The 26,253-nt window shown below is 47.4% G+C and overlaps 1 protein-coding gene across 2 annotated transcripts in view; it reads right to left on the bottom strand.

Moving 5' to 3' along the window:
* The window catches only part of GDPD5 (glycerophosphodiester phosphodiesterase domain containing 5), a 325,483-nt gene that overhangs the window by 23,894 nt on the left and 275,336 nt on the right, over positions 1-26,253 (bottom strand). For both annotated transcript variants that reach the window (XM_065581769.1, XM_042850476.2), the window contains 5 exons: positions 17,932-18,014; positions 12,621-12,771; positions 8,344-8,562; positions 5,690-5,847; positions 659-806 (listed from right to left, as the gene is read on the bottom strand). In XM_065581769.1, the coding sequence (XP_065437841.1) occupies positions 659-806; positions 5,690-5,847; positions 8,344-8,562; positions 12,621-12,771; positions 17,932-18,014 (759 nt within the window). The remainder of the gene's footprint in view (positions 1-658; positions 807-5,689; positions 5,848-8,343; positions 8,563-12,620; positions 12,772-17,931; positions 18,015-26,253) is intronic.

Consider the following 26,253-nt stretch of genomic DNA (forward strand, 5'->3'; position numbering starts at 1 on the left):
CTGCCCACCCATGGCTGGAAAGCTGGAACTATGTGAGGGACCAGAGCTCTGCTCCCCATCCACCAGCCAGAGGAGTCCAGTTCTGTCACTCCTACCACCAGCTGAGGAGACCTGCCCACCTCAGGAACCAAAGGGAGCCCATTTCCCGACTGACCACCCAGCTCACCCGAAGAGGGGATCCACTTTCCATGTAACATCCCATAGACAGACTTAGCGAAAACCCATCGCTGCCACCATCACCACCACTGCTGCTGCTGCTAGGAACAGCTGCCAGATAGGGGTGCCACCTAGGGGTACCTCAATGTGGTATTGGTGAGAGGGAGCATGGTGTGTTGAAGGGTACTAAGCCAGGGGGGCATGGAGTGGAAGAACTGACTGATTTGAATAGGAGAAGACTATGAAGACAGAGTTTTGCTGAGGGAAGAGGGAAAAGTATCCAACCCAGGGAATCTTGTAGGTCTGAGACGGAACATTTTTGAAGGAGTCTCTCATTAACATTTTGGTAGCATGCCGCTGAAACTACCCCTCTAATGTATGGCTTCTACACGCCAGAGCTGCCTCGAACACACCCAGAAAGCTGTTCCTGTTTTTTAAAGGGATCACCGTGGAGGCGAATCTTATGTACCGTTATGGATATTTTACATATGGTCTTGCTTACCATTAGCCAAACGGGAAAAGGCACCTTGCTAAGGATTTGTGAGCTATCAGACGTGACAGACTGAACGCCAGCACACCAGAGGATAGAGAACAGCCATGGTTCATTCACAACGTAGAGATTAACGCTCAGGTTCGCGGCGTTGTATTCCCTGCCGAGAAAGATAACGGAGCGGAAGGTTAGTATCTCTGTAAGTACAGCATACAGAAGACACAAACTACTATGTCCTATGCATGGGTGATTCGCGTGAAATAAATACAAAGGGAGATTCGAGTCATCTGACAAAACAGCATGCTTTTTAATATTGGCCAGATTGGAAATTTGGTGAAATAGGTCATTTGGAAATGCAAGATCTCGTCTGGCCTTAAAACCTGTTAAACCACTATTTTGATCTTAAAAGCTTTATTCACTCACCAGAGCAGATTCTGGCTTAGATATATATAATTCTCTCACCCCGCATGATGGTATGCTGGACACATTTTTAAAAAGCGTCCCTAACTAGGGTGATGTAAAATTAACAGCCATCGCAGATGCCTATAATACTGAAAGGGCAAGTCACTGAATTAAACTGGAGACCGATGTAAGAGTCAGTCATACTCTTACTCTTCTGCCCGGGTCCAGACATAGATTTATGGGACTCTTGTTTGCTAACAAAAGAGGTCTCAAGGCTTCTGATGCTTGAATCCATTTTTCAAGGGTTTTGCTCCAGAGGCCAGAACACAAGACTGGGAGACAAGAACTCTCGAGTTGCAATGCAGATATTGATCCTGTCTGTGGCCCTGGGTAAGTCACTGTGCTGGAGTTTCCCAATCTGACTGTGACGATTCATTAACACTTGCCAAGTACTTTGAAGATGGTCAACGCTATATGGAATTATGGAGGTAGCACCAGGCTGTTAATACGATCTGATTATACTGAATGCTGAGGGTGAAGCTATACACTCTTGAAAGCAATTCTGGTCGTGCTGAGTAAGCACTGCATATACAGTAGTTAGGACATTTATTTTACGGTAAAGGATGGCATTTCATCAGGGTTTATTCAATCCGTGTGGTTGGTAGCTCCCCAGTTAATGAGTCTGTTGTTGGACTGTGGCAATGTCCCTTTGAACCCTATGGTGGAACCCTTCGGTTTGCCAACATGGCAGGTTTGGTTCTTGACTCTGCTGAGCACACAGAACGGAGCCGGGATAATTAGAACAAATCACCACACAATTGCCGGGTGGGCATCCCTTCGCCATAACTCTTCAAGAGCCAGACAATGAATGGAAAGGAGAAAGGGTGGGCAAGGCTTTGTTCTACCCAGGCCACCAGGGGCTACTATGCAATCATAAGATTGCTCCTTGTAGCACTTGGGCAGAGCTGGTCCCTCTAGCTCCGTAACGTATGTAACGTGGCCTGGTTTTGTTTTCAGCAGCGGCAGCGAGCTTTTATTAACCACATTCATATTACTAGCTGCTCTGTGCAAACGTGGTGTGTGTAGCAAAAAAAGAGGATTCAGTTTGAGTTTAATACAGCGGTTGCCATTACAGGGTCAATTCTTCAGTAGAAGGAATCTGACCACTAAAAAGGGGGAGTGGTGCATTTGGGCCAAAATTGATGTGGATTGAAAAGGGTGTATTTATTTCTACTACAGCAGCATCAAGAGGGTCCAACTGTGCTAGGCGCTGTATGTACGCTGGAGGAACCTAATCTAAATGGACAAGACAAAGGGTGGGAGGGGAAACAGAGGCACAGAGAGGGGAAGTGACTTGCCCAAGGTCACACAGCAAGTCAGTGGCAGAGCTGGGACTAGAACCCAGGTCTCTGAACACCCTATCACTGGACCTCTCTGCCTCTCCTTCAGTGAAAGATACAGGGCATATTTTGCCTTCATTCCTTCCCCATCCCTTTGGCACAGTGTTGGTCTTCGAGGCAGGGCCTGGATCGATCTACACGTCTGGACAGCTCCCCCTGACCAGCGCAGCTCCGCACTGGTTCTCAGTGGCAGCCTGCACTGCAGTAGCACAATCTGGCCCTTAGTCATTTCACATCCGTGTGTTGTGAACTCTGGTTTTCAAAAAAACAGCATCGGTTACAATGTGATACACGGCACTTCAGTCATCCGTCCTTACCCACAGAACAGGACCTACTTTCCTTTCTAGCTCTAAAATATTATCTCCTCTCCCAAACCGTTCGATTTCCATAGGTTTTCTTAAGGACCAAGTCAAGCTCGGCAAGCAATAAATCCTAAATATTAACAAGGCCGCCTAGGGGCAAAACATCCCTTATCTGTTTAACTTTAGCTGCTGAGGTCCTTTTGATTCACAACCTATGAAATTCAAACGCCACATATTACCGAGAAGAAACACGGCATTGGCTAATTAAAGATGAGACAAGGCTGATTTAAATAGGGTCATTAAAAGACTTGCGTTCAAATTTATCGGCACAAAGTAATGTCTGAAAGAACTCCGGCGCTTGGCCTAAATCAGAGGTTCACAGCAGCAGCAGCTCTGGAGCAGATGAATGAGACGCAAAGGGCAGTGGCTAATCGGGTTGAAAAACTGGCTGGACGTGCTTTGTATGAGATGCCTAAACTTCCTCTGAAGACTATATTGGAATGAGAATCAGATGATTAATATTTTGATTTCTAAAAGGCTCCCTTAATGTCGTCACACACTAGACTCCATGTAAAAAGCTATTAAGATTAGCCACTCTCTCCTCCTGCTTCCATGACCCCCGCTTGGAAATGGACCATAATATAAATCTCTTCTCCCACAGGATCATTGGCAAACGTACTAGTGTGGCACAGGTATTTAAACTACACAACCCCCTTTACTGTCCAAGGAGTCAGATCCAGGGCTGCCCTCAGTCTAGATTTTCACACAATGGTCCCAGTTTGAATCGGACTGTCCCGTGTCTTGGGATCTCATTGTAAATAACTAAAAAGGTATCCAGAAAGATTTTTGATAGCCATGCAACCAGCAGTGCTGCTGCACCCCCCCCCCCCCCCCCCCCCCGGCTTGGAGTAGTAAAAACAAACACCAAATACATGGTTTCCATCATAGCCCCCCTTTCCCCCCCACTATACAAATTGTTCCAGCACCCCTACCAGCAACACCATCAAAATGTCTCAGCGCTGTGAGATCAAGGTCTCCACACCAGCAAGGGATGCCTGTCCTAGAGGAGAACATTTTAACATGAGGCATCCCAGGCTGTTTCCCCTTTACCATGCTGATAATTAGCAGGTCATAAAACTTTTATAAAGAAACCTCTTTCACGACCACTAGGCGCTAGTGGCAAAGCTTTAACGCAGAAGCAATAACGTAATACATTTTATTCCCTAATACACATTAGGAGAGAGGGATTCTGTTGAGAAGCCTTTAAAGGCCCAGCTCAGCCGCCTCACTGCTCCCTCAGGAGATTAACCCTGTAAACCCTTCTAAACTGGCCGGTTCCCAGAAGAGAATACCTGAAAACTGCCCAGAAAGGTCAATCCCTAGGTGGCTCTGCTGGGGACACTTGGTCTGGGGACTGAGGAAGGTTTCCTGCAGTGGGCTGGCTAGATTACCAATGGCAGGGTCAGGGGGTGGAAGAGCATTTGCAGTAAAGGGAGAGAGACTGAGGAAGAGCTTCGACTGAGTCTTCAGCCCTTCAGCACTGCAAGGGTTGAGTCCATTGTCTCGTGACTGACAAAAGTATTCAAGACGATAACTGTGTTTTTGTGGTGGAGTGGGGGGGAGAGAGAGGCTTCTATATACACTAATACTAACTAACTCTTTTACAGCACTTTTCATCATAGATCTCAAAGCACTTTACAAAGGCGGTCAGGATCACTAGCTCCGTTTTACAGATGGGGAAACTGAGGCACAGACAGGTGACATGACTTGCCCAAAGACAGAGAGCAGACCAGTGGCACACAGGGGAACAGAGCCCATGTCTCCTGAGTCCCAGTCTCTAGCCACTAGGCCACACTGCCTAGGGGATGAGCTCTGTTTCAGCTACGGCCCTGCTTGCCAGTGCCCCTCTCTGCCCCACTTGGACACAACCGCAGCACGAATCAGCGCTATGGAACATCGGAAGAGAACTGTGACAGGTTTATGGCTTGAAAGTCTGCCCTGCACCTGGGTGTCACTGCATACAATGCCTGCGGGAAATTCTCAGCATCTCGCTCAGAACGGAGCCTCCTTTTGCCTCTTTCCCTTGATGGTAGCTCAGCCTCGGTTTGCTCAGTGACCCGTTGATTCATGGGTTACTCAGGAAATTATTCACAAGAAATCACAATCCCATTAACTACTTTTCTTGTACTTTCAGCCTGACCTATGTCTTGCTCTCCTTTGCCTGAGGTAGCTGTGAAAACAGGGCTGACAAATTCCAGGGGGCTCTGGTAGGAGACACTAAGGCCCTCCCATCATCAAGTGGCAACACGGCACTGCTGCGTGCGCATTGCCATGTGATGCCAGGAGGCTGAGAAAAGGAGGCCTGTGCGTCGTTCACTCCTGCCTGCTAATAGGGCAGGTGAACCCAGCTGAGTGCAGGTTTCTCACTCAATAGGAACAGACAGAGCGGACGAGAAGGCCGTCACACCATTCTGCAGTCCCTTTACCTCACTTGGTCTTCCACTCCCAGCACCCGTAGCTGAGGGGGAGTTTCCTGCTGTCTCCCATGGCCCAGCAGATACAATGGGACCATTCAAGGGGAAAATGGAGTCTGTCCTCGACTGAAGTGATGTTGCCACTATAGACTCTCCCCGCACCAGACCCGCTGGACAGCCAGCGATGTGCCCTGTTAAGTGGGAGCAGTTCTTTCTTGCGGAAGGACAGCAGCTGCCTGGAAACCGGTAGGCCAACGACCCGCAGATTCCAAGGCCAGAAGGGACCACCAGATCCTGTGGGTTTAGTGATGGGACCCGGTTCCTGACTTGACCACAGCTTGAGGGCACAGCAGGCCTCAATGGGAAGGGGCGAGGGAGCGGCTATATACTCTGGCTTTGCAAAATGCACACAGCACACGCACAGAGCAAGTGCAAATTCACACCAATGAATGCTGAGGCCCGCACCTGATGTCCTCACTGGTGACCTTAGTGTACCGCAGGTTCAGCTGTTTGATGCCTTTGTCCCTCAAGCGCTCCGCGTCTGCTTTGAGGTCAGAAGTCTGCTGGAAACCTGGCGCAATTTGCCTCACCAGCTGCCGCTCCGTGTTGGGCAGCCACATCACCTGGAGATACAGAGAGACAGTCAATAAATTGAGCCATTCTGATTAAAGCAATGATTCTCAAAGACAGAAACCTGTTTGCAGCTGGGAAAGCGTTAGGAATCCGGGCTCTGAGCAGTTTGGAGTACAGAGAAGCGGGAAGGATAGCCAAGCTAGAGAGTTTGCACTAATGCTATAATCGGCTTAAAGGGGCTTAAAGTCTCACACGTCTTTACTTGACTGCATTTTGAATGCGGGGTTGACTAGCTGACACTGTGCAGTCTTGGCACCAGACTTTCACCTCGAGAGACACGGGTTTAAATTCTAACCCAGAGGACAAGGGATAAGGAATTGGAAGGTTTCATGCTAAGATACACTTTGCGCCCATCAAAACATCCAGTTCAGCAGAAGGACCCATGGAAAGGATACCAAGTAGGCTCTGGCAGAGCTGGGTAGGAAAAGCTTTCCACCAACTGCCCAAATTATGCCCGGCTCAAACTAGCATTATCCAGTCTTCACTTCCATCAGCACTAAACCCGTTCAAACCTTGCAATTTTTAGCACTTCCCGCTCCGATTTCAAAGTGCTGTACACACATTAGCTTAATCAATTAACAATAATAGGTTCTACCTCAGTCACGTGGTCTGGGCTCGACGCAGGAATTACTGGGTGAAAATCTTTGGCGTTATGCAGGTCAGACCAGATGATCAAATTGGTCCCTTCTGGCCTTAAATTCTACTAATCTATGAAGAATAACTAATCAGTGCTCACCTAATAATGCACCAGAACAGCTTAAAGCAGGTTATGCACGTTTTCAGCCAGCTAGGCTGGAATTCTGGAGCAAAGGAGTTCAGTTCATACAACTACGCAGAGTGCATCAAAATGGATTTTGTTCTCACTGCCAAGGGCTTGTATTTTAATAATTATTCTGCTCACCTCTTTGCATTAGCTCGCCCACACAATTGCAAAGAGGGGAACACGATTCCCCTTGTGGTGAAATGAGCTCCAGGAAAGCTGACAGAGATTCAAACAGGCTCACACAAAAAAATATCTGGTGGTGTGGCCTCACGGTTAATTGAAACTCGGGTGGCAGCGGTAGTCATTAGAAAGACAGATGGAAGCTAAAAATGGATCCTTCCCCCAGGCTAATCATTTCATAAGTGTGATTGCTAAACATTTCCATTTTTCTCTGCATACATATGTATTATTCACCTAATTGGAAAGTCTGAAATATTTCACAGTCACAAGATGTGCAACTGCTTAGCACATCAGCATGTTTGACTAAGCTACTTTCAACCATTTAAAATCAGAAGGGAAGGAGGGGGAAATCTCAGGGCTGAACAGATGTCACATTTCAAGAGTTGCCCCAGTGCCCAAAGGTTTGAAGCTGGGAAATGGGGAATCTTCGCTCTGTAGTAGCTCCTGCCACTTCCAGCTTCTCCAACCCTGAAAGAATCGTTGCTTAAAGAAAGAGAGTGGGTGCTGGGGGCTCATGCAGCTAACAGGGTTTCCTAGGGGCTGGGACAAGGCTGCAGGTTAAGCAGCTGGAGTGAGTGAGTGAGCGAGCAAGCAGGACCCCCCGGAGCCCTGGGGAGAAGCAGAGGCAGACAAACAGCCGCTTCTTGGGACAGACCGGGTGTGGATGCCTGTGTTCATGTTTGTTCCTATTTCTGTTCAGGGAAACAGGACCACAAGTATGTTCTGTAAATAAAACAGATCACACTAAGATACCCGGTCTCTGCATCATGAATTTCTCATCCAAACCGAAACCACCACCCTGCAAGGTGCCGGATTTTGGGAATTATCTGGCCAAAGGGGCAACAATTCCTTGAAAGGTGGGAAGAGGCAGGAACTGATGGGGGCTTGCTGTAGAGGGAGGCTTCCCTTCGCTTTTCTACTGAAACCTGGCTCTGAGGATTAGCTGGACACACAGGAAGGAGCTGTCTTGTGCCAGAGGAGTCTCACTTGCTCCTGCTGCCGGGCACAAAGGGAAGTGCGTTAGCGCAGCCACTCACATGAAGAGGTCTGCGATTGCCTCTGCATCCAAACCCCCCGGTGGCAGGACCTAGCACCATTCAGCCTCACAGAACATTGGGGTCAAACTGTGACGAGGCCTCCTGATACCGTACTGCCTGCATCCTGATTTCCCTCTGACAGCCCCAGCAGACTGTGTGCTCTGGGGCAGCCCAAATCCTGGCACCCCCCCCCACCCCCCAAACAGCACCCACATTGCAAGAGAGCAGCGCAAGAGAATGAAGAGCGAGGCTTTCTGGGATCGGAACACCCCAGACCACTGTGGGTTAGTGGGTGGACAATATCATCAGGAAGTGGGCAGCGTGGTTTCACCACGGCTAAGCACAGAGGAGGTCAAAAGCCTCTACAGCAGGAGAAGGAAAACTGGCCAGAAATCAGTTTTCTGCCTGGAACCCTGATTTCTCCAGTTACTTAAGCAACTGCTCTTCCTCTGAGCTTGACAGAGCCAGCCCACGAGCCTGTGTCTCCAAAGTGCTGCAGGACTTACAGCCTGCTGCTGGATCCCTGACTCCAGTATCGTCTGCAGGGTAATGTTGATGTAGGTGCTGTAGTATGGATGATCTCGTGGCAGGTCCTGAAAGTTCAAGATCACTGACATGTTGTCCTTGGCGATCTGCAACATATCAGCCAGCTTACAGACCGATTGGTTTGCAGCTTCCAGGTAATCTGAACCGGAGAGGGAGCCAGCCGTCCAGAAGGGGTCACTCTGAAAACAAACAAGGGTCAGAGTTATTGCCATGCAACTGGGGTCCCTGCTGTGACAGAGGGCAGACAGAACCCATTTTCTGCCCACGTCATGGTGGCAATAAAGTTACCTCTGGCAGCTGCCCCTGAAATCTGCCTTGTGACTAGCCAAGCTGCTAGGGAAAGTTGGCCAAGTGTTTTCCAACACAACGTTTTTTTGCCAGAAAATACGGATTCATCCAAACAGATGACTTTCCTGGGAAAGGGTCGGTTTCAATTCAACTTTAGTGAGGAAAGGTTTCTCAGGCCCAGGATGAAATTGCTAGTCAGAGAGAGAGGCAACCCAGACCTCAGAATGCCCAGTAGCCCGGTGGTTGAGTGCGTTCCTTGGGAAGGTGAGAGCCCCAGGTCCAAGTCCTTGCTGTGAATCAGGCAGACTCGAATCTCAGCCTCACACATCCCAGGTGAGCGCCCTGGTCCCTGGGCTGCTGGGTATTCTGTGATCTCTCTCTGACCTCCCTTCACACTCTTGTTTTTCATGAAAAATTTCATGCGGCCTCAGTTACATCCTGGAACGGGAATCATATTTGAAATCTCAGAAATTTTCACAGAGTGGGAAACCGTTTCCCACCCAGCTCTACGGATAGGTCTCAGTCCCAATAAGTAACAGTCAAGCAAAGTCTTTCAAACCAGGAGGTAGTGTGGCCCCAGCAAACAAGGCACTGAACTAGGTGCCAGGAGAGATGGCTTCTATTTTCAGTCTGACACTGACTTGCTGAACGACTTTGGGCAAGTCCTCCCTGTCCCTCAGTTTTCCCATTGGAGGATATGATGCATGCCCTTACCAGGAGTACTGTGTGCAGTTCTGGTCACCCCATCTCAAAGGCTATAGCATAAATAAAAGGGGGTTGGAAATGGGTGAGGAGTACTATCAAGGGCATGAAAATACATTTGAGGAGTCTGGGAACATCTAAATTTAGCCCATTTCATAACATAGAAACAGAAAGGTGGAAACAGAAAAGTGGAAAATTCAAAACGGGTGAAGGAAATGTTAATTATCCTGTGGAACTCACTGCCACAAGATATGACTGAGGTCAAGAGTTTACTATGCTTCTATAAAGGACTGGATACTTATGTGAATACAAAGAATATCCAGAGTTATAACAGATTCATAGATTTGGTGGCCTGAAGTGACCACTGTGATTATCTAGTCTGAACTCCTGTATAACAAGGCCACAAAATTTCCCAGAATTAACTCCTATTTGAATTAGAGCAGAGCTTTAGAAAAATATCCAATATTGATTTAAAAATTCACAGTGATGGAGGATCCACCACAAGCCTTGGTAAGTTAAAAATCTGCATCTTATTTCCAGCCATACAATCTTGTTTTACTTTTGTCTGCTAGGACTGAAAAGGCCATTATAGTAAAGATTGAAAACCCAAAAGAATTTTGGAAGAGATTTAAACCCTGCTGCTTCAGGGAATAAACCAACCTCTCGTTATTGGGGATCAAGAGGAAATTTTCCCTGGGGGCAAGTTATCCCATCATAGCCTCCTGAAGGGTTTCTTGCCCCTTCCTCTGAAGACGTCGGTACAGGTCACTGTTGGATACAGGATCTGGGGCCAGACAGACCAGTGGTCTGATCCAATCTAGTAGAATTATTGTGTTCCTCTACTTACCATCCTTTCTAAAGTGCTTTGGGACCCTTGGATGAAAAGTGCTATGCCTTGGTTTAAGACCATCTAAACATTATTATCCAATCACAAAGAGTAACGGGAAGGCAACCAGGGGAAACGCTACAAAAAAGCACCCCTCCGTGATAAAAACAAGAGATAGTGCTGACCCTTTAGATCAGTGGTGCCCAAACTTTTCCTGTCGCACCCCCACCCCCTTACCAGTAATGGAATCTGTCTGTGCCTCCCCCCCTCCGTTACTGCACAGTTGGCACAGCAGAAGAGGTTGGGTTGAAGGCGGAGCTAAGAGCAGAACTGGGGATGAGGGAGGAGCTGGGGCTGGAGCAGAAGCAGAGCTGCGGCTGGGGCGGGAGCAAGGGGAACTGTGGCTGGGGGACTGAACAGGGGGCCAAGCGGGGCTGGGGTTGGCTTGGGCCCTGCTGCACGCCCCCTAAAGGGGTCTGGAGCACATGACTTATGAGGAGAGGCTGAGGGAACTGGGATTGTTTAGTCTCCAGAAGAGAAGAATGAGGGGGGATTTGATAGCAGCCTTCAACTACCTGAAGGGGGGTTCCAAAGAGGATGGAGCTCGGCTGTTCTCAGTGGTGGCAGATGATAGAACAAGGAGCAATGGTCTCAAGTTGCAGTGGGGGAGGTCCAGGTTGGATATCAGGAAAAACTATTTCACTAGGAGGGTGGTGAAACACTGGAATGCGTTACCTACGGAGGTGGTGGAATCTCCTTCCTTGGAGGTTTTTAAGGCCCGGCTTGACAAAGCCCTGGCTGGGATGATTTAGCTGGGAATTGGTCCTGCTTTGAGCAGGGGGTTGGACTAGATGACCTCTTGAGGTCCCTTCCAACTCTGATATTCTATGATTCTATGAATGTTCCTCCCCCGCCTCCCCCAGGGGGGCAGCCCCACAGTTTGGGGACCACTGCTTTAGACATTCTTCTCATGCAGCAGGAAGTTATTTGGGTGTTTTGTTTGACACCCAAGTATGGGAACTCAACGACATTCAAAGAGAATTTACTCTGCAGGCCAAGGAACCGGACAAGCAGAATTACAAAGGGAGTCCATAATCGGTTGCAGCACTATAGTGACACTGCCAGATGGATGTTGTTGCAGAGGAAATGCTAGATGCCACTATCAACAAGTCACTTCAGACAGATCCAGATCTGCCAGTCCCCAATACGCTGTGCAGTCTGGAGAGGTTCCTTATCTGACAGTGCAGAGGAGCTGGGATATACTCATTAAATCTGAGTGTCACCTTCCATTCAACCTCCATGTCATCTCTATTGCACTCAGCCGAGAGTGAATCTGCCGTCAGCCCTGAGCTTTATAAGGGAAGAAATGGTATTTGATTAAAAAGTGGAGACCTTTTCTGCTCAGAACCTATTCACCCCACCATATGATTTACATATTAATCCGCACACAGGAGGCATGGTAAGGGTTATTAAAAGCGAAATAAAGAGGAGGCATATTGCTGTTGGACTGGCAAATTGCATTAAGGCTTTTAAAAACATTAGAACACTACAGGGTTTTTGCAACATCCCACTGATGTGCAGAGAGAAAGCAGGATACAACCATAAGTTCTCATCTTTGAGAGGCTGTAGAAGAGCCTCACAATCAGGAGTATTTTTGCAAGCAAGGACAAGTGCAATATTCTCTGTAAGGAGCTGATTCAATATAAACATCTCTTCTTTGCCTCTGCCTAACATGAGGGTGGAGGAAGCTTTTGACTGATGTGGAGTAACTCTGGAGGGTCTGCTGGGAGAACTCATGGCAGTAACAATAAGGAATAATGCTTAATACTTTCATGTCCTATTTTCTTCATCTCTAAAATGGGGAACTGAGAAATCGTGTAAGTGGCTTGCCCATGTTTTCAAGCAGCTGAGCAGCTTTAGAAGCTTTACTCTTTACTCTTAGTCCATTGCCCGATCAACCGGCCACCAGCTCCCAGCAGATGCAAATGCAAAATTCCATGTTAGTGCACACAAGTCAGAGGCTCAGGACGTGCAAACACAGACCAACGTTTGGGCATTCCGTTTTAGAACCGCGGCGGGGGCTTCTGGAAGATTCCTTCATTTGGCAGGCTGGCACTGGCTACGGCGCTGCGCTAAACAATCAAAATGGCACAGATAAGTTACTTGGTGCCATCCGGTGAGAGAGGGCAGAGTTGAATGAGGTTCACAGAGCAGCATAGGGGAAGCCTGGCTTGGTCTATTCACCCTTCATTAAACCCTTTTACTGAGGGGACGGCAGCATTCTCATCCACCTGACAGGGTCTGTGGTGTGAACTTTCAACCAATGGCCTGACTTTAGATACAGGGTACACAGCTCTCCCCACTCCTCCCCCCACCCCCCAGATGGTAGGGACCCTATCTTCAGTACATGATCGCACGCACTCTTAGGAACCATTCTCCAGCATTAAGACTCTCCAGGTCAGTCCAGTTGAACATGTAAGAATACTTGTCGGCCAGCTCTGGAAACACTTCCTCCACGTTAGTTGTCCTCCTGAGCGTCTTATCGTGCATAAGGAATGGCACCCCATCATAGCTGCAAAGCAAACAAGCATCTCCGTTAACCTGCGGCTATTCACTAGCACGTACACCATATTAGAGCAGAACAGTTGATGTCTGCTCCACCCTCTCTCCAGCTTTTCAGACCGGGGTTAAAATGCGGTCAAGATCTCAATTATTTTTGCAGGCCCTTAATGTTCTTGATTCATTTACAAAGCTACACACAGGAGAAAAATCTCTAAAATGCATTGCAGATGCTTTCATCCGTTTCAAGGTTTTCACAGCTCCACCCTTAACTTAGAGTTTCTCTTAGGATTTGGTAAACTTGGATAAGAACAGAACTCCCCACCTGAGTGATTGCCAAAAAACTCACCCTGTTCTCCTGAGGCCCAAAAACCACTGAAAATTAATTATGAATCCTGTTAATTTTGTTTTATCATGAGAGGCCCTTTATACACGTGTAAAGCAAATAATGCCTGCCCTGAAAGTCTTACAACCTAAAAATCAGACAAATGATAAAATTTTCAAAACCACCTGAGTTACTTAGGACCCCAATTTCCCCATGTAGGACCCTCAAGTCCCACAGAATTTCAATAAGGTTTAGACTATTAAGTGCCTAATGCATCATCTGTACCGGTGGTGACTGTGTGTAGGGTACGTGTAGAACACGCTGCAGTGAAAAGTCTCTGGCATGGGCGATGTAGCGAGGAAAGGTTCCAGCAGCAGGGAGCTGCCTCCCCACTGCCAGAGACTTTCCCTGCAGCTTGGGTGGGTAGACAGCCCTGTAGAAGGTTCTGCCACGTCTTTAGTCTACTCGCATAAGCCTTGTCTCGGCTATTTAAACTCATGCTGGGGGGCGTGCTGTGTGTGTATTCTACATGCCGCCGTAAGTGTAGACATAGCCTAAGTCACTTTTGAAAATGGTATTTAGTATCCTGAGTTACCTAGGCACTTTTGAAAACGTCACCTCACAAGTAACGAATGACAGCAACAGTGCAGTGGGAATGGAGGACGAAGGTGACTGAAGAAGGGTTATCCAGTTACTCGGGTTTAGTTACAGGCGTTTTTTGGTGGTTCATTTGCTTTTGCACTTCTGGGACTTGGTTGGGGCAGGAAGCACACAAATATCGCAAGAGGCACAGTGCTTGTGTTATTTACAAGCCAGTCGGAAGCAGAAGATGCTGGGGTATCTCACAAGAGAGCCTATCTTCACGAGATTCCCAGCCCAACTGCGCAAAAAGTTCTGATAAACATCCAAAGCAAACATGAAATCCAGAGTAGCCTTTTGAGATTCACCTTGCCCTAAACGGTCCAACTAGTACTACTCAGCAGCTCTCCAGACAGGAGCTGGCTAAATTTCACAATGCCCCTGTGAAGTACAGAAGCAGTATTCCCATTTCACAGATGGGAAAACTAGGAAGGGGATTAGGAGACTCGCCCCAGACCATAGATGGGGGTAGTGTTGGGGCTAGGATGAGCATTCCGGTTCTTAATCCTGTGGTCACATTACGCCTGCCTGTCTCTCATAACATTATGAACTTTTTCAAAAAGAGAACTAACCACGGCTTTAAACCTGAACTTAGTGAACAATTTTGTTGCGGATGTGTTAGCCAGAAAAGGATCCCTTGTTGTCCATAGGTGTACTGGCTCTGTGGTGCTAAAACTGGAGTAATAAAGGTCCATATTTTGGTCAGGAAAACCAGATATACTTGTAATGCAGACCAGGCAGCAGATTAGCTGAGCTAAAAAGTTGTTATTTTTATTTAAATGCTTTTCTGACCATAACCACACACACATTTCCTCTGAAGATATGGGTTAACCTAGAGAGGTGTGCTAGATTCAGAGTAAAATATATTAAAGGCAGCATCCATACAAGCAGCTGCAGAGGAGGGGGCAGATACCATGAACAGAATTTTGCCCTATGAAGTAAACTAGCCGCATCTATGTACTGCCTATGGGCCGCACCCAGATGTTTAACGAACACTTCAAAGAAGATGACAGAAGAGTGGCAACATTAAAAGAAGAGGAGGGATCCCACGGAGGTTGAAGAGCTGTGGATGAGAATTCTTTGCTGTGGAGGTTTGAAATCTAGCTCAGAGCAGCACAACAAACCCTTTTGAAAGAATAAGGCTCTAGACATGATTTTCACAGTGGGGAAGACAGGTTGGGGCAGCTGTTCGTCAGGAAGCTGCTGCCACGCTTCTCCAGTCACCGGCTGGCCTGAGGTGCAGGGTGTGAAGCCTTGGAAATGGCCAGGGGTGTCAAAGCACAGATCCCCACTGTAGCGAGGCTCAAGAGGGAGATCTTGAATACGGACAGGGTTAACAGTAAAAACCCATTTGAATCTAATTGGGAGTCTGCCAAGGAGCCTGCCTTGAGCTGGGAGCAGTACAAAGACCTACTTTAGTTGACAGAGCAAATGCAGTCCCAGCTTCACCACCGCCTGCGGAAGGGCCTTATCCGAAATGTCACTCAAATCTTATTTTCTATTTCTAGCAAGGAATTACATAAACTGCCTTTCCACCCAAAGCAACACGCTGACACAGCACCAGTCCTGGCCAGAAGCACATCATGCCTCGACATCTGAAGGTCTTTCATATGGTTTAAAACGGCCAAGCAGACACGGAATGAAGAATGTTGACTGTTTAAGGTAGATAGGCGCCCACGACTCAGTACATCTCTCAGCACAGTGTACTCAAACACTCTTTAACCAACACAGTGCCGTGCAGAAACCCTGTGTGGTCCTTAACGTTCCCTCCCCTTTCTAATCCCCTCCCTGGCCCCATCCAGGTGTGTTGTCACTTGGAACGCCCGGGCTAAGTAGCATCGTACAAACATGCACAGGTAAGAAAGGCACTGCGTGTACAGCGGAGCCCTGACTTTATAAAGATCCTGCAGGATGCATTTCACGAATCAAGGGGGGCATGATGTCAAGGAAACATGCAGACGCCACACTCCCATGGAGGCAGGGGAGACACAAGCTTTTCAGTTGAAGGGCAGATCAGGGTTCTCCTGCAGGGGGCAGTAGACAGCTCGGCAGCTGAAACACAGGACTGCCATTTCAGCAGCATGACGTGGTCCAGGCTCAGGGTGTTTGAGTGATACTTTCAACTCCACAATTCTGCAAGGTCAGCTGACTCTGTTAGAATAGCTACGCAAAGCGACCAGGATCATCCCCGACACACAAGCGATTATTTTGCTTCCAATGGTATTCTCTTTACAACAGTTAATGACTTAACTTTGGAATGATTCTAAAGGGATTAAGTCGCTATCAACCCTGATTTGTCCTTCAACACTACAAAATGACCTCCCGCTAGAGCGGAGAGGAACTTCCATTATGGTTTAAATCTGTTTGCTGTCAGACGGCGATTGCAAAAGACAAGCCCTGATGTTCAAACTCCATAACCCACAAGCCTATCTTTTACCGCAGAGACGCCTTTCAGATAGAATAACCCACCAAAGAGGTGGGTTTAAAAAAAAAATTGTGCGTCTCTCTTGTGGGTTAATTTCAAGCTATTTCTTAGCATCAGATATGAACCCTGATCCACACTATATGCAAATGCAGTGTCACTATTAGACAAGCAAGAGAGGGTCACTGACTTTCAGTGTAGCAAAATGAAACCACGAGAATCCACATCCTCCCCCATGCAAAGAACGAGAATCAGATTTAGCATCTAACCTAACAACAGAAATAAAAAGCATCTTCTCCAGGATTCAGCCTGGCACATGTGCTTACAGCCCTGGGAAGGTACTAAAAGCAATGCCTTTTCTGAGTGTGGTTTGCTATGCATCCACATCTCACATGTTAGTGAGTGCCCTCTTGCTATCCCTTCCCCATTTCACCCTCCCTCTGTTCCCCTCTCTCACTTCCTTCCTTTTTTCCTGTGCCCCATTCGTCTATTCCACTTCATTCATTTTTGTTGCATGCATTAACCAGTTCTTCAACACTGTGATACTCTCCCTTTTTATATCTTCCACTTAACAACCTTGCATTTGGTCCCAAAGTGCAAGTTCAAAGAGAAGCAGCAGGACTGTGACTTGTATCTTCCAATTCAAAATAAATATCCCATCTAACCTTGCATATAGCCTCCCTCACTTGCTGCTGCTTATTCTTTATTACACACAATCCTGCACCTGGCCTTAAATTAGCTCCTTGGGCAAGGACTGTCCTTCTACTCTGTGTTTATACACAGCGGTTCTACGATGGGGCCCTGAGCCTGACTGCTGCTGCTAGGTGCTACCATAATAGCAGTCACACACAATCATCCTTAAAAATGTCCCTTTGAAATTCTGCCTCCCATTCAGTAGGAGCAAACAGTGGAAGTTTGTTGTACAGAGGATGTTGAATCTGCTTTCTGCAAATGTGCACATGTTGTATGTCTATGAAGAAAACATGCATCAACTATTTATATTTAAGAGATCTAGGAGGTCTGAGGAAATTAAATGCAGAAAATTCCCCTCTTAGACATTTTTTATGTGAGAATAACTCCACTCTTTCAAAGATTTCCCCTAACTCAGCCTTGCCAAGTTCTACAGGGTAGAACTGATTTTTTGGGGGGTGGGGGGGAAGGGGGAAATGGGGGGGAACAGGCAGATAAAAATCTAATTAAATTTTCTTCATCTTTAGCATCATGGTAAGGGAAGGCAAAGAGATTTTGTGTCTGGGCTGGTAAATTCTCATGGCCGTTTTAACTCGGGTGGCACTTGTACAATGCAATGAAAAAATTTAGGACTTTCATTCTCCTTCCCTGCCAACAGAACTTCACTATAGCCAAGCTCTTTACAAGCAGGTTCCACTGTACTCCTTTGGAGAATGCAGCCAGACTAAGGCAAACCAGCCCCATGTTATCTTATTTCATCATAATAAAACAAAATATCGACAAGATGGCACCCTGTCGTGAATTTTGGTCCTTGATATGAAGATTAGTAGAAAGTCTGGTTTCCTTTATAATTTAATTTTTAATCATTGTGCCAGCCAAATGACTAACATACATACTTTATAAATAGCAACATATGAGAAGATATGAGCACATTCTCCAAGAGGCCCTTCTCAGAGGATGCTACAGACACTGCAGTGGAAAACTTAAGTGGTAAAATTCAGATCTGGAACCAAAACAAAGCAGATCTAGGGATTTGGGTTGGAGGGGGTCACTAAAGAAAATCACTGCACTTGAAGCAAACAGTTACACAGACTTGCCTTATCACGACGTCAGCTTGTACTCCATGTGTTTTCTGCTCCACTGCTTTTTGGAAGGACATCAGAGTGTTTTCTGGCGCCAGCTAGGGAAGAAGCAGTGAAAAAGTGTATTAATAAAGTAGCAATGTTTACAAAGCCCTCTTTCGGTAAGCCACACATGACGCTGCAACAACACCGCAACAAATAAATCAAAATACCTACAAGAGATAATTAAAAGGTTGAAGAGACAACAAAGCACCATTACTGAAAAAGCATTACAAGACTTCATAAAATGTACTCCGTGAGAATCATGTTATATCACTGGAACGAACTGGCTAGGGGTAGTACGTGTAATTACTATCGCCCTTCATAGATGGAACTCAACCTGCCCAGCAGCATGCTTTAAATCTGTTAGCTGCTAACAGAGAGTCTCCTTTACTCAGTTGGTAGGAGCCAGTTCATTCCGAGAGCTATACTGAATAATCATGATGCGCACCGAAGTCCTAGTGAGCTCTGGATTTGTTATCATACGCTGTTTGAAAGGTTTGATAACGTGTACTGGTCAGCTGCAATGGTTCTCAAATTGTGGTTTATAGATGACTGATGGCCTGCAGAGTGCTTGTTGGCGTGCCCATAAAGGCTGGCTGGTTACATGGAGTTGGCACCCCTCAGTAACAGCTATTCATGGGTGCTGGAAGTAGAGTAGGGTTACCATATTTTAAGTGTCCAAAAAGAGGACACTCCACGGGGCCCCGGCCCTTCACAGCCCCCATCCCCATCCCTGCCCCCGCCCCTTCACAGCCCCACCCCAACTCCGCCCCCTCCCCCGAACGCTTCGCCCCCCCTGCCCCTCACCCTCCCTTGCTTCCCGCGAACATTTGATTCGCAGGAAGCCTGAAGCAGGCAGGCAGCAGGTAAGCTGGGGCTGGGGGGCATGAGGAGGCGTGGCCCAGTCCGGCCCCCCCGGCCGAGCGGCTTCTTTCGGCGGCCGGCTGGCCCAGGCCAAGAGGCTCTGGCCCCAGCGTCTCCCACCCGGCTCGGCTCGGGCCCTGGGGCGCCGGCCCCCGGCCGAGCACCGCCGGCCCCTCCCTCCCTATTTTCCCGGACATGTCCGGCTTTTGGGGATTTCCTCCCGGATGGGGATTTGAGGCCCGAAAATCCGGACATACGGTAACCCTAAAGTAGAGGTGCTGCCGCACCCTTTGGCTTGAAGAAGTTTCCATCAATGTACATACTGTTTTACAAAAATAAAGAGTAAGCCACAATGTCTGTCTAGAAAAGTTTCCAATCAAAGACAAACTAGTCAAACAAACAAGGAAAGGGGGAACACCGACAACCCTCACCACATGAGTCACACGAGGTCAAGATAAAGATAACTATTTCAAATATAAGTGCAATGTCTAAAGCTGCCAGAAGGGGGCAGCATTCAAGCAAAGATCCTGGTCAGCCGGCAAAAACATATTTGCGGTTACCCTTTGCTAAGGCACTCCCTGCTCTTGCCTAGCTTTCAGAGTCCCATGTCTTACCAAATAGCTCAGGTTTCATTAAGATGAACAAAGCAACTTGATCCTGTTTCCACTGAGCATCACTCGACAGTCTCTTTCCCAGGCTGCACTCACTCACACAGAAACAACAGGCTGGCACCTGCACAGGCGACGTCTGAGCCTGATCCTACGCGGGGTAGCTTAAGAAAGAGAAGTGCGAAGCTGGTGTACGGACACAGTGCCGGAGTTAGGAGCTATTGTGAACACAGGCCTCACATCTGCTTTTTAAAGCCCACTTAAAAGGCTTCTGAGCAGAACAGGAAAAAACCAAGCTACACAAACTATACTATAAAATTCTAACTATGCGAATATAACAAATATCAAACTATTATCAATAGCTATTTACAGGCGATCAACGAGAAAAGCTGGAGAAATCTGTGCACGCTGGGTTTCCGACTCAGGCCACATGGCGGTAAGAAGGAACTGGAGAGCTGCTGGCCCGTACTGCCTCTTCTACCATTGGTCTGGAACATGTGTGGGCCAGTGGACACTACTTGTTCGACTCGGGTGCATGAGAACCAGCACTCGAAGAAGAATGTGGATTCTGGCAGATGTTTTCTCTGCCCAGTCATGGTACTTCTCTCACTGAGCTAAGCACAATAGCAGTGACTAGAAATATAAACCCAACTGTAGCATCAAAAGGCAAATAAGAAATCGTACCCACAGTGATTATAAGCAAGTTGCTAAATATTTCCACGTTAAGCAGTGGAACTTCTCTGAGGATCTGTCTATGGAACATTGAAAAACAACAAATTAGACCAACCCCACAGCACAGATTCCACAAATCAACATGTTGGTGGTTGTTATTGTCATGGTTAACTTCTGGGGGAAACCATGACACCGGGACCCATCCACATGGACACTACACGACACCCCAACATCAACCTATCAAGACAACCACACTGGGAACTGAATTATCTGTACTCTCCAAGGGACTGAACGTCTGCACCACCACAGAACCTTATACCATCCTCACATGTAGAACTAGAAACATTCATTCACCGACTCCACCTCAAGGAATTTTCACAATGAAGACATCACCCACAGCTACCACATCCGCACCAACAGTCACAAGCCAAAAAAATCCAACTATCGTTGGTTAATGATAAAATCAGCAGACAAAGGAGGCACCATTGTAGTCCTCAGTCAATGACTAAGGCTAAGATTTAGTCATAGGTATTTTTAGTAAAAGTCATGGACAAGTCACGGGCAATAACTGCCCGTGACTTGTCCATGACTTGTACTATAAATACCCCTGACCAAATCTTAGCTGCTCTGGGGGGGCGCAGCTATTCGGGGGGGGGAGGGGAGGCGGACACACCTGGGGCACCGCTGCTGCTCTGGGACCGCTGCTCCAGGGCCGCCCCGGGACTGTTGCTGCTCCAGCGGCCCCGGGGCCGCTCCCGCAGTGGCTAGTGCGGCTGGCCCCCGGGGCTGCCCCAGCTGCTCAGGTAGCCTCGGGGCCTGCTGCACCGGCCACTGCGGAAGTCACAAAGATCCCGGAAAGTTACGGAATCCGTGACCTCCATGACAGATTTGCAGCCTTACTCATGACGACTATATTAATGAGCCCACCAACAATTCTGACACCACCTACTATAAAGAACTGAAGGAATACCCTACACCATAATCCACCCAGGAATTTAAAGATATAATCAAATCCTTCCCCAAACAACTCCAAGAGAACCTCTATAACCTCATCCCCCTGAACCCACCCCAGGGAACTTCTACATGCTTCCCAAGATACACCAGGGAACCTAGGCAGACCCATCATATCGGGCCATGGCACTCTTACTGAAGGAATATCAGGACCCAAGGAAACCATCCTCCAAAAGGCCAGTTTCCTCCAGGACACCACCAAGTTCTTCCAGAAACACTGCAGCATTAACAAGCTCCCTCAGAACACCATCCTTGCCCCTATGGAAGTCAATTTCCTATACGCCAAACATCCCTCACCACGATGACACTGCTGCCTGCCTCAGATATGAAACCACTCAGAATCATAGAATATCAGGGTTGGAAAGGACCTCAGGAGGTCATCTAGTCCAACCCCCTGCTCAAAGCAGGACCAATTCCCAATTAAATCATCCCAGCCAGAGCTTTGTCAAGCCTGACCTTAAAAACCTCTAAGGAAGGAGATTCCAGCACCTCCCTAGGTAACGCATTCCAGTGCTTCACCACCCTCCTAGTGAAATAGTGTTTCCTAATATCCAACCTAGACCTCCCCCACTGCAACTTGAGACCATTACTCCTTGTTCTGTCATCAGGTACCACTGAGTCTAGATCCATCCTCTTTGTAACCCCCTTTCAGGTAGTTGAAAGCAGCTATCAAATCCCCCCTCATTCTTCTCTTCTGCAGACTAAACAATCCCAGTTCCCTCAGCCTCTCCTCATAAGTCATGTGCTCCAGCCCCCTAATCATTTTTGTTGTCCTCTGCTGGACTCTTTCCAATTTTTCCACATCCTTCTTGTAGTGTGGGGCCCAAAGCTGGACACAGTGCTCTAGATGAGGCCTCACCAATGTCGAATAGAGGGGAATGATCACGTCCCTCGATCTGCTGGCAATGCCCCTACTTATCCAGCCCAAAATGCCATTAGCCTTTCTTGGCAACAAGGGCACACTGTTGACTCATATCCAGCTTCTCGTCCACTGTAACCCCTAGGTCCTTTTCTGCAGGACTTCTTCCTAACCATTCGGTCCCTAGTCTGTAACAGTGCACAGGATTCTTCCATCCTAAGTGCAGGACTCTGCACATGTCTTTGTTGAACCTCATCAGGTTTCTTTTGGCCCAATCCTCTAATTTGTCTAGGTCCCTCTGTATCCTGTGCCTGCCCTCCAGCGTATCTACCAGTCATCCCAGTTTAGAGTCATCTGCAAACTTGCTGAGAGTGCAGTCCACACCATCCTCCAGATCATTAATGAAGATATTGAACAAAACCGGCCCCAGGACTGACCCCTGGGGCACTCCAATTGAAACCGGCTGCCAACTAGACATGGAGCCGTTGATCACTACCCATTGAGAAATCCACTGCAAACATCTCCAAACTCATCCATTTCATCCTCACCCATAACCAACTTTACCTTGAACAACAAACACTTTGTCCAAACAATGGGAACAGCCAGCGGTCCTAAGATGGCTCCCCAACATGCCAACCTGTTTATAGGCCACTCCCTCACAGATTTCCCCCGCCCCTCAACACCCACCATCCATCACACTCTCTCTAGATTAACACACCCACACCAGCATCAGCTTCCAGGACATCACGATCAACTTCAACAAGGGAAACCCATGGATCACCACACTTACCTCCACAGATCCAGTGACCACCTTAGACACACCAAGAAATCTATTATCTACAGCTAGGCACTCGAATACCACAGAATATGCTCAGAAGAGAAAGTCTGGGATACACATCTCCACACACTTAAAACCACCATCACGAGACAAGGACATTCCACCAGAGAAGTAGATCACATCATGGAGTGGGCCACCCAAATACTCTGGGAGAACCTGTTTCAATACAGAAATAAAATCTCCTCCGACTGCACCACCCTTAGTTGTCACCTACCACCCCACATTGGAACCCATGTGGGGTAGCATCAAACAATTACAATCTATACTACATGGGACCCTATCCTGAAAGAAATCTTTCCTGAATCCCCTCTTCTGGTCTTCAAATACCCCTCCCCACCCAGTGTTACGAAGCTCATCATCTGAAGCAAGCTCCCCACAGATCAGGACACACCAACTCAAAGCAGCAACAGACCCTGAGAGAGCAACAGCTGCAAAACCTGCAAACATCTCTCTACTGCTCTGATGATGAATATCCACCCCACCCCACCCCCAACACATCTTTCAAGATCCCTGGGTCCTACGCATGCCTATCACAACATGTAGTGTTTCTCATCCAGTGCATCAAATGCCCCAGCAACAACTATGTGAGCAAAGACAGACAATCACTATGCTCTTGAAAGAACTCACACAGAAAAATTATAAAAAACAAAAACACCCCATCACCTGTGGGTGAACACTTTTCACAAAGCAAATCACACCTCTCAGTCCTTTGTCCTCTAAGGAAACCTGCACAATGCCTTCAAAAGATGAGCCTGGGAACTTAAATTCATAACTGTGCTGGTCACTAAAAACCATGGACTTAATAGAGACCCTGGTTTTATAACCCATTACAACAATTTGTAACACACCCTGCTAGCAACTAACCCTCCATTGTCCTATGACTGCAGAAGTGTTAATTGCCCACTTCATTTTAAGTGGTCTCCCACATCATGTGTGAATCCCTTAGGTTTAATAATCTGTCCCACCTTGTATTTAGTTTTGGACAATCTGGTTACTTTCTCCAGACCTGAGGAAGAGCTCTGTGAAGTTCAAAAGTTTGTCCTTTCCACTAATAGAAGTTGCTCCAACAACAGATTTAAAAATTTTATTCAAGTTAATGTTTAAAATTAAATATACACAAATTAAGAGAGAAGGTACTGTACATCTGGGGTCTGGCTTGAGTTATGAGGGATTACAGGTATCAGTAACAAGGATCACGAGATACATACATATCACATAACCAGCATAGGTCCAGATTGGGGTGTGGGAGTTTTTAAAGCATCAGTGGATAAGTGGGCTCGGGTACGCCACCCACACCTCAAATTTTCCCAAGGTGGAGGTGTGGCTGAATGAATAAGGTCCTGCACATACTGCAAACTCCCCGTTTAAGCACCATGTTTCAGCACGGGAGCACCCCGCACCAAGTGAGAACAAGTTTTATCTGTGTGGATGAGAAGCAGCTGTGCTCTGCTCTTTACCAATCACCTCCCTGGTGGTCTAGTGGTTAGGATTTGGGGCCCGCACTGCCGCGGCCTGGGTTCGAGAAACTTTCCATCAACACCTATCGAACAAATCAAACCAAGGCTAAAACACTAATACGGGTTTTGTTTGGGCCTGCCCTCAGGCAAACCCAAACTATGTTCTGACTCCAGCAGTACTAGGAAACGGTAGGCTTTGTAGTACAGAGGGGGCCCAAAGCTGAATGGCCACGGGAATCTTGGTCTCCATGGGGACAAGTTGTGGGAGGAGATGCACAAAGGAAATGTAATAAAACAAGAATAGATTTCGACACTGCCAGCCATTCTTCAAGAGTCTCCACAAGGTAAATGGAAGATGACTCACAATGTAAAACACACAACAGCTTAGACTGAGCCAAATTAAAATATATAAGTGGCATTGCTGTGCACTGATACAATGGCTCTACTCCAGAAGCAGCGGTGCTTCAGTGGTGAGTGAAATGATGTTTGTATATGGAAAGCTCTTTAGGATCCTCTAGCCTGAGAGGCACTAGAGCACATGCCCGGAAGAGGGTATTTCAGCCATTTTGAAACGGCTTGAAACTTTCACCTGGACCCTGGTCATTTGGCCTCTAATAATACCCACACATGTAAAATGACAGATCAAAGCTTACTAAGAAAACTGTGTCTTTGGGACACTCTCTTGATCTGCCACCTGATCATATAATATTGGCTGTCTAAAGGCTGTACTAAGCAGCATATCAGATGCAGTGTATTTGGGCCAGGCTGACACAAACACCATGGTGAGGACTGCAGTTTAAAGCTGGGATGTTCACTGAAATTCAGTGGAAGTTGGGAACCTGACCCCCTTCGACACCTTTGAAAACCCCAGCATCTGTGCTTAGACAGAACCAGCGCTGGGTGAAAATGCAGTCTCAAGCCATGGAGAGGTTTCTGCAGAGCTGTTTCAGTTCCTCTGGGGCTTGCAGAGTTCAGTTTCACTGTTAAGGAACCAGGAAACTCAAAGCAAAAAGCGCAGCAGAAGCCACGTTTTGTCTGGCTGCCGGCTGAACACCCTGCAAAGCCACTGGTTTCTCAAAAATTCAACTCAGAACCACAAATCGGCTCAGGCTCACTTAAAACATGACCCAGACTCACCAGCTTCAGGAAACCTAGATTTGTCCCCACACTCGGCTCTAATGCTAATGCTGGACATTCAGAGGAACAAGCATTTCGCAACTCAGCTCCAGGAATGGAGGCTATATAGCCAGTGCCATCAAAATTCACTATATGCCACTCTGCAGTGATTGCGATCCTGTGGGGTCTTCTGCTAAGGAAGATACCAAATCTACAGCAGTCCCCTGGGGTGGTGAATCCTAAGTGTTTAAAATGGTGCCCACTGTGCACTAGATCCTCAGCTGGAATAAACCATCAAGCTCCACTGAAGCCAACAGCACTGTGCTGAATGACAACAGTGGAGGATCAGGCTCTTGTCATTCCAGTGACATATAAGCTGCGCAGTAGCTGGTCTGTGTAACCACGTGATCTCCTTACCAGTTATTCTTAGTCTCTCTAGCTCCCTTTTCTTCCTGTGTGTGCAACACTCATTTGTTGACCTAATTTCAAGCTACTCTACGCTCTCCAGGGCAAGGACTGCCCCTTCCACTGCATGTGTGCACGTGCGAGCAGAATCTAGCTGAAACCACTGCCTGTCCTGTTGTTATTGTCTCACTGTTTCCTTGTACTCCCCCATCCGTATCCATCTGTTGTCCCTCATCTCATATTTAGACTGTGAGCTCTTTGGAGCTGGGACTGTCTTGTTGCTCTGTGTTTATATAGCCCCTGGCACAATGGGGTTCTGGTCCCAGGGCTACCGGAATACAAATAAGTAACAATGGGGTACCAATCCTGATTGGAGCCTCTAGGTACCACCACAATACAGATACACAAATATAATCATTAGAATTTAGACTTGACCTCTCCTTTATCTACAACTGTTGATTCTCC

Source organism: Chrysemys picta, chromosome 1, assembly GCF_011386835.1.
Source record: "Chrysemys picta bellii isolate R12L10 chromosome 1, ASM1138683v2, whole genome shotgun sequence".
In the NCBI taxonomy this organism is placed as follows: Eukaryota; Metazoa; Chordata; order Testudines; family Emydidae; genus Chrysemys; species Chrysemys picta.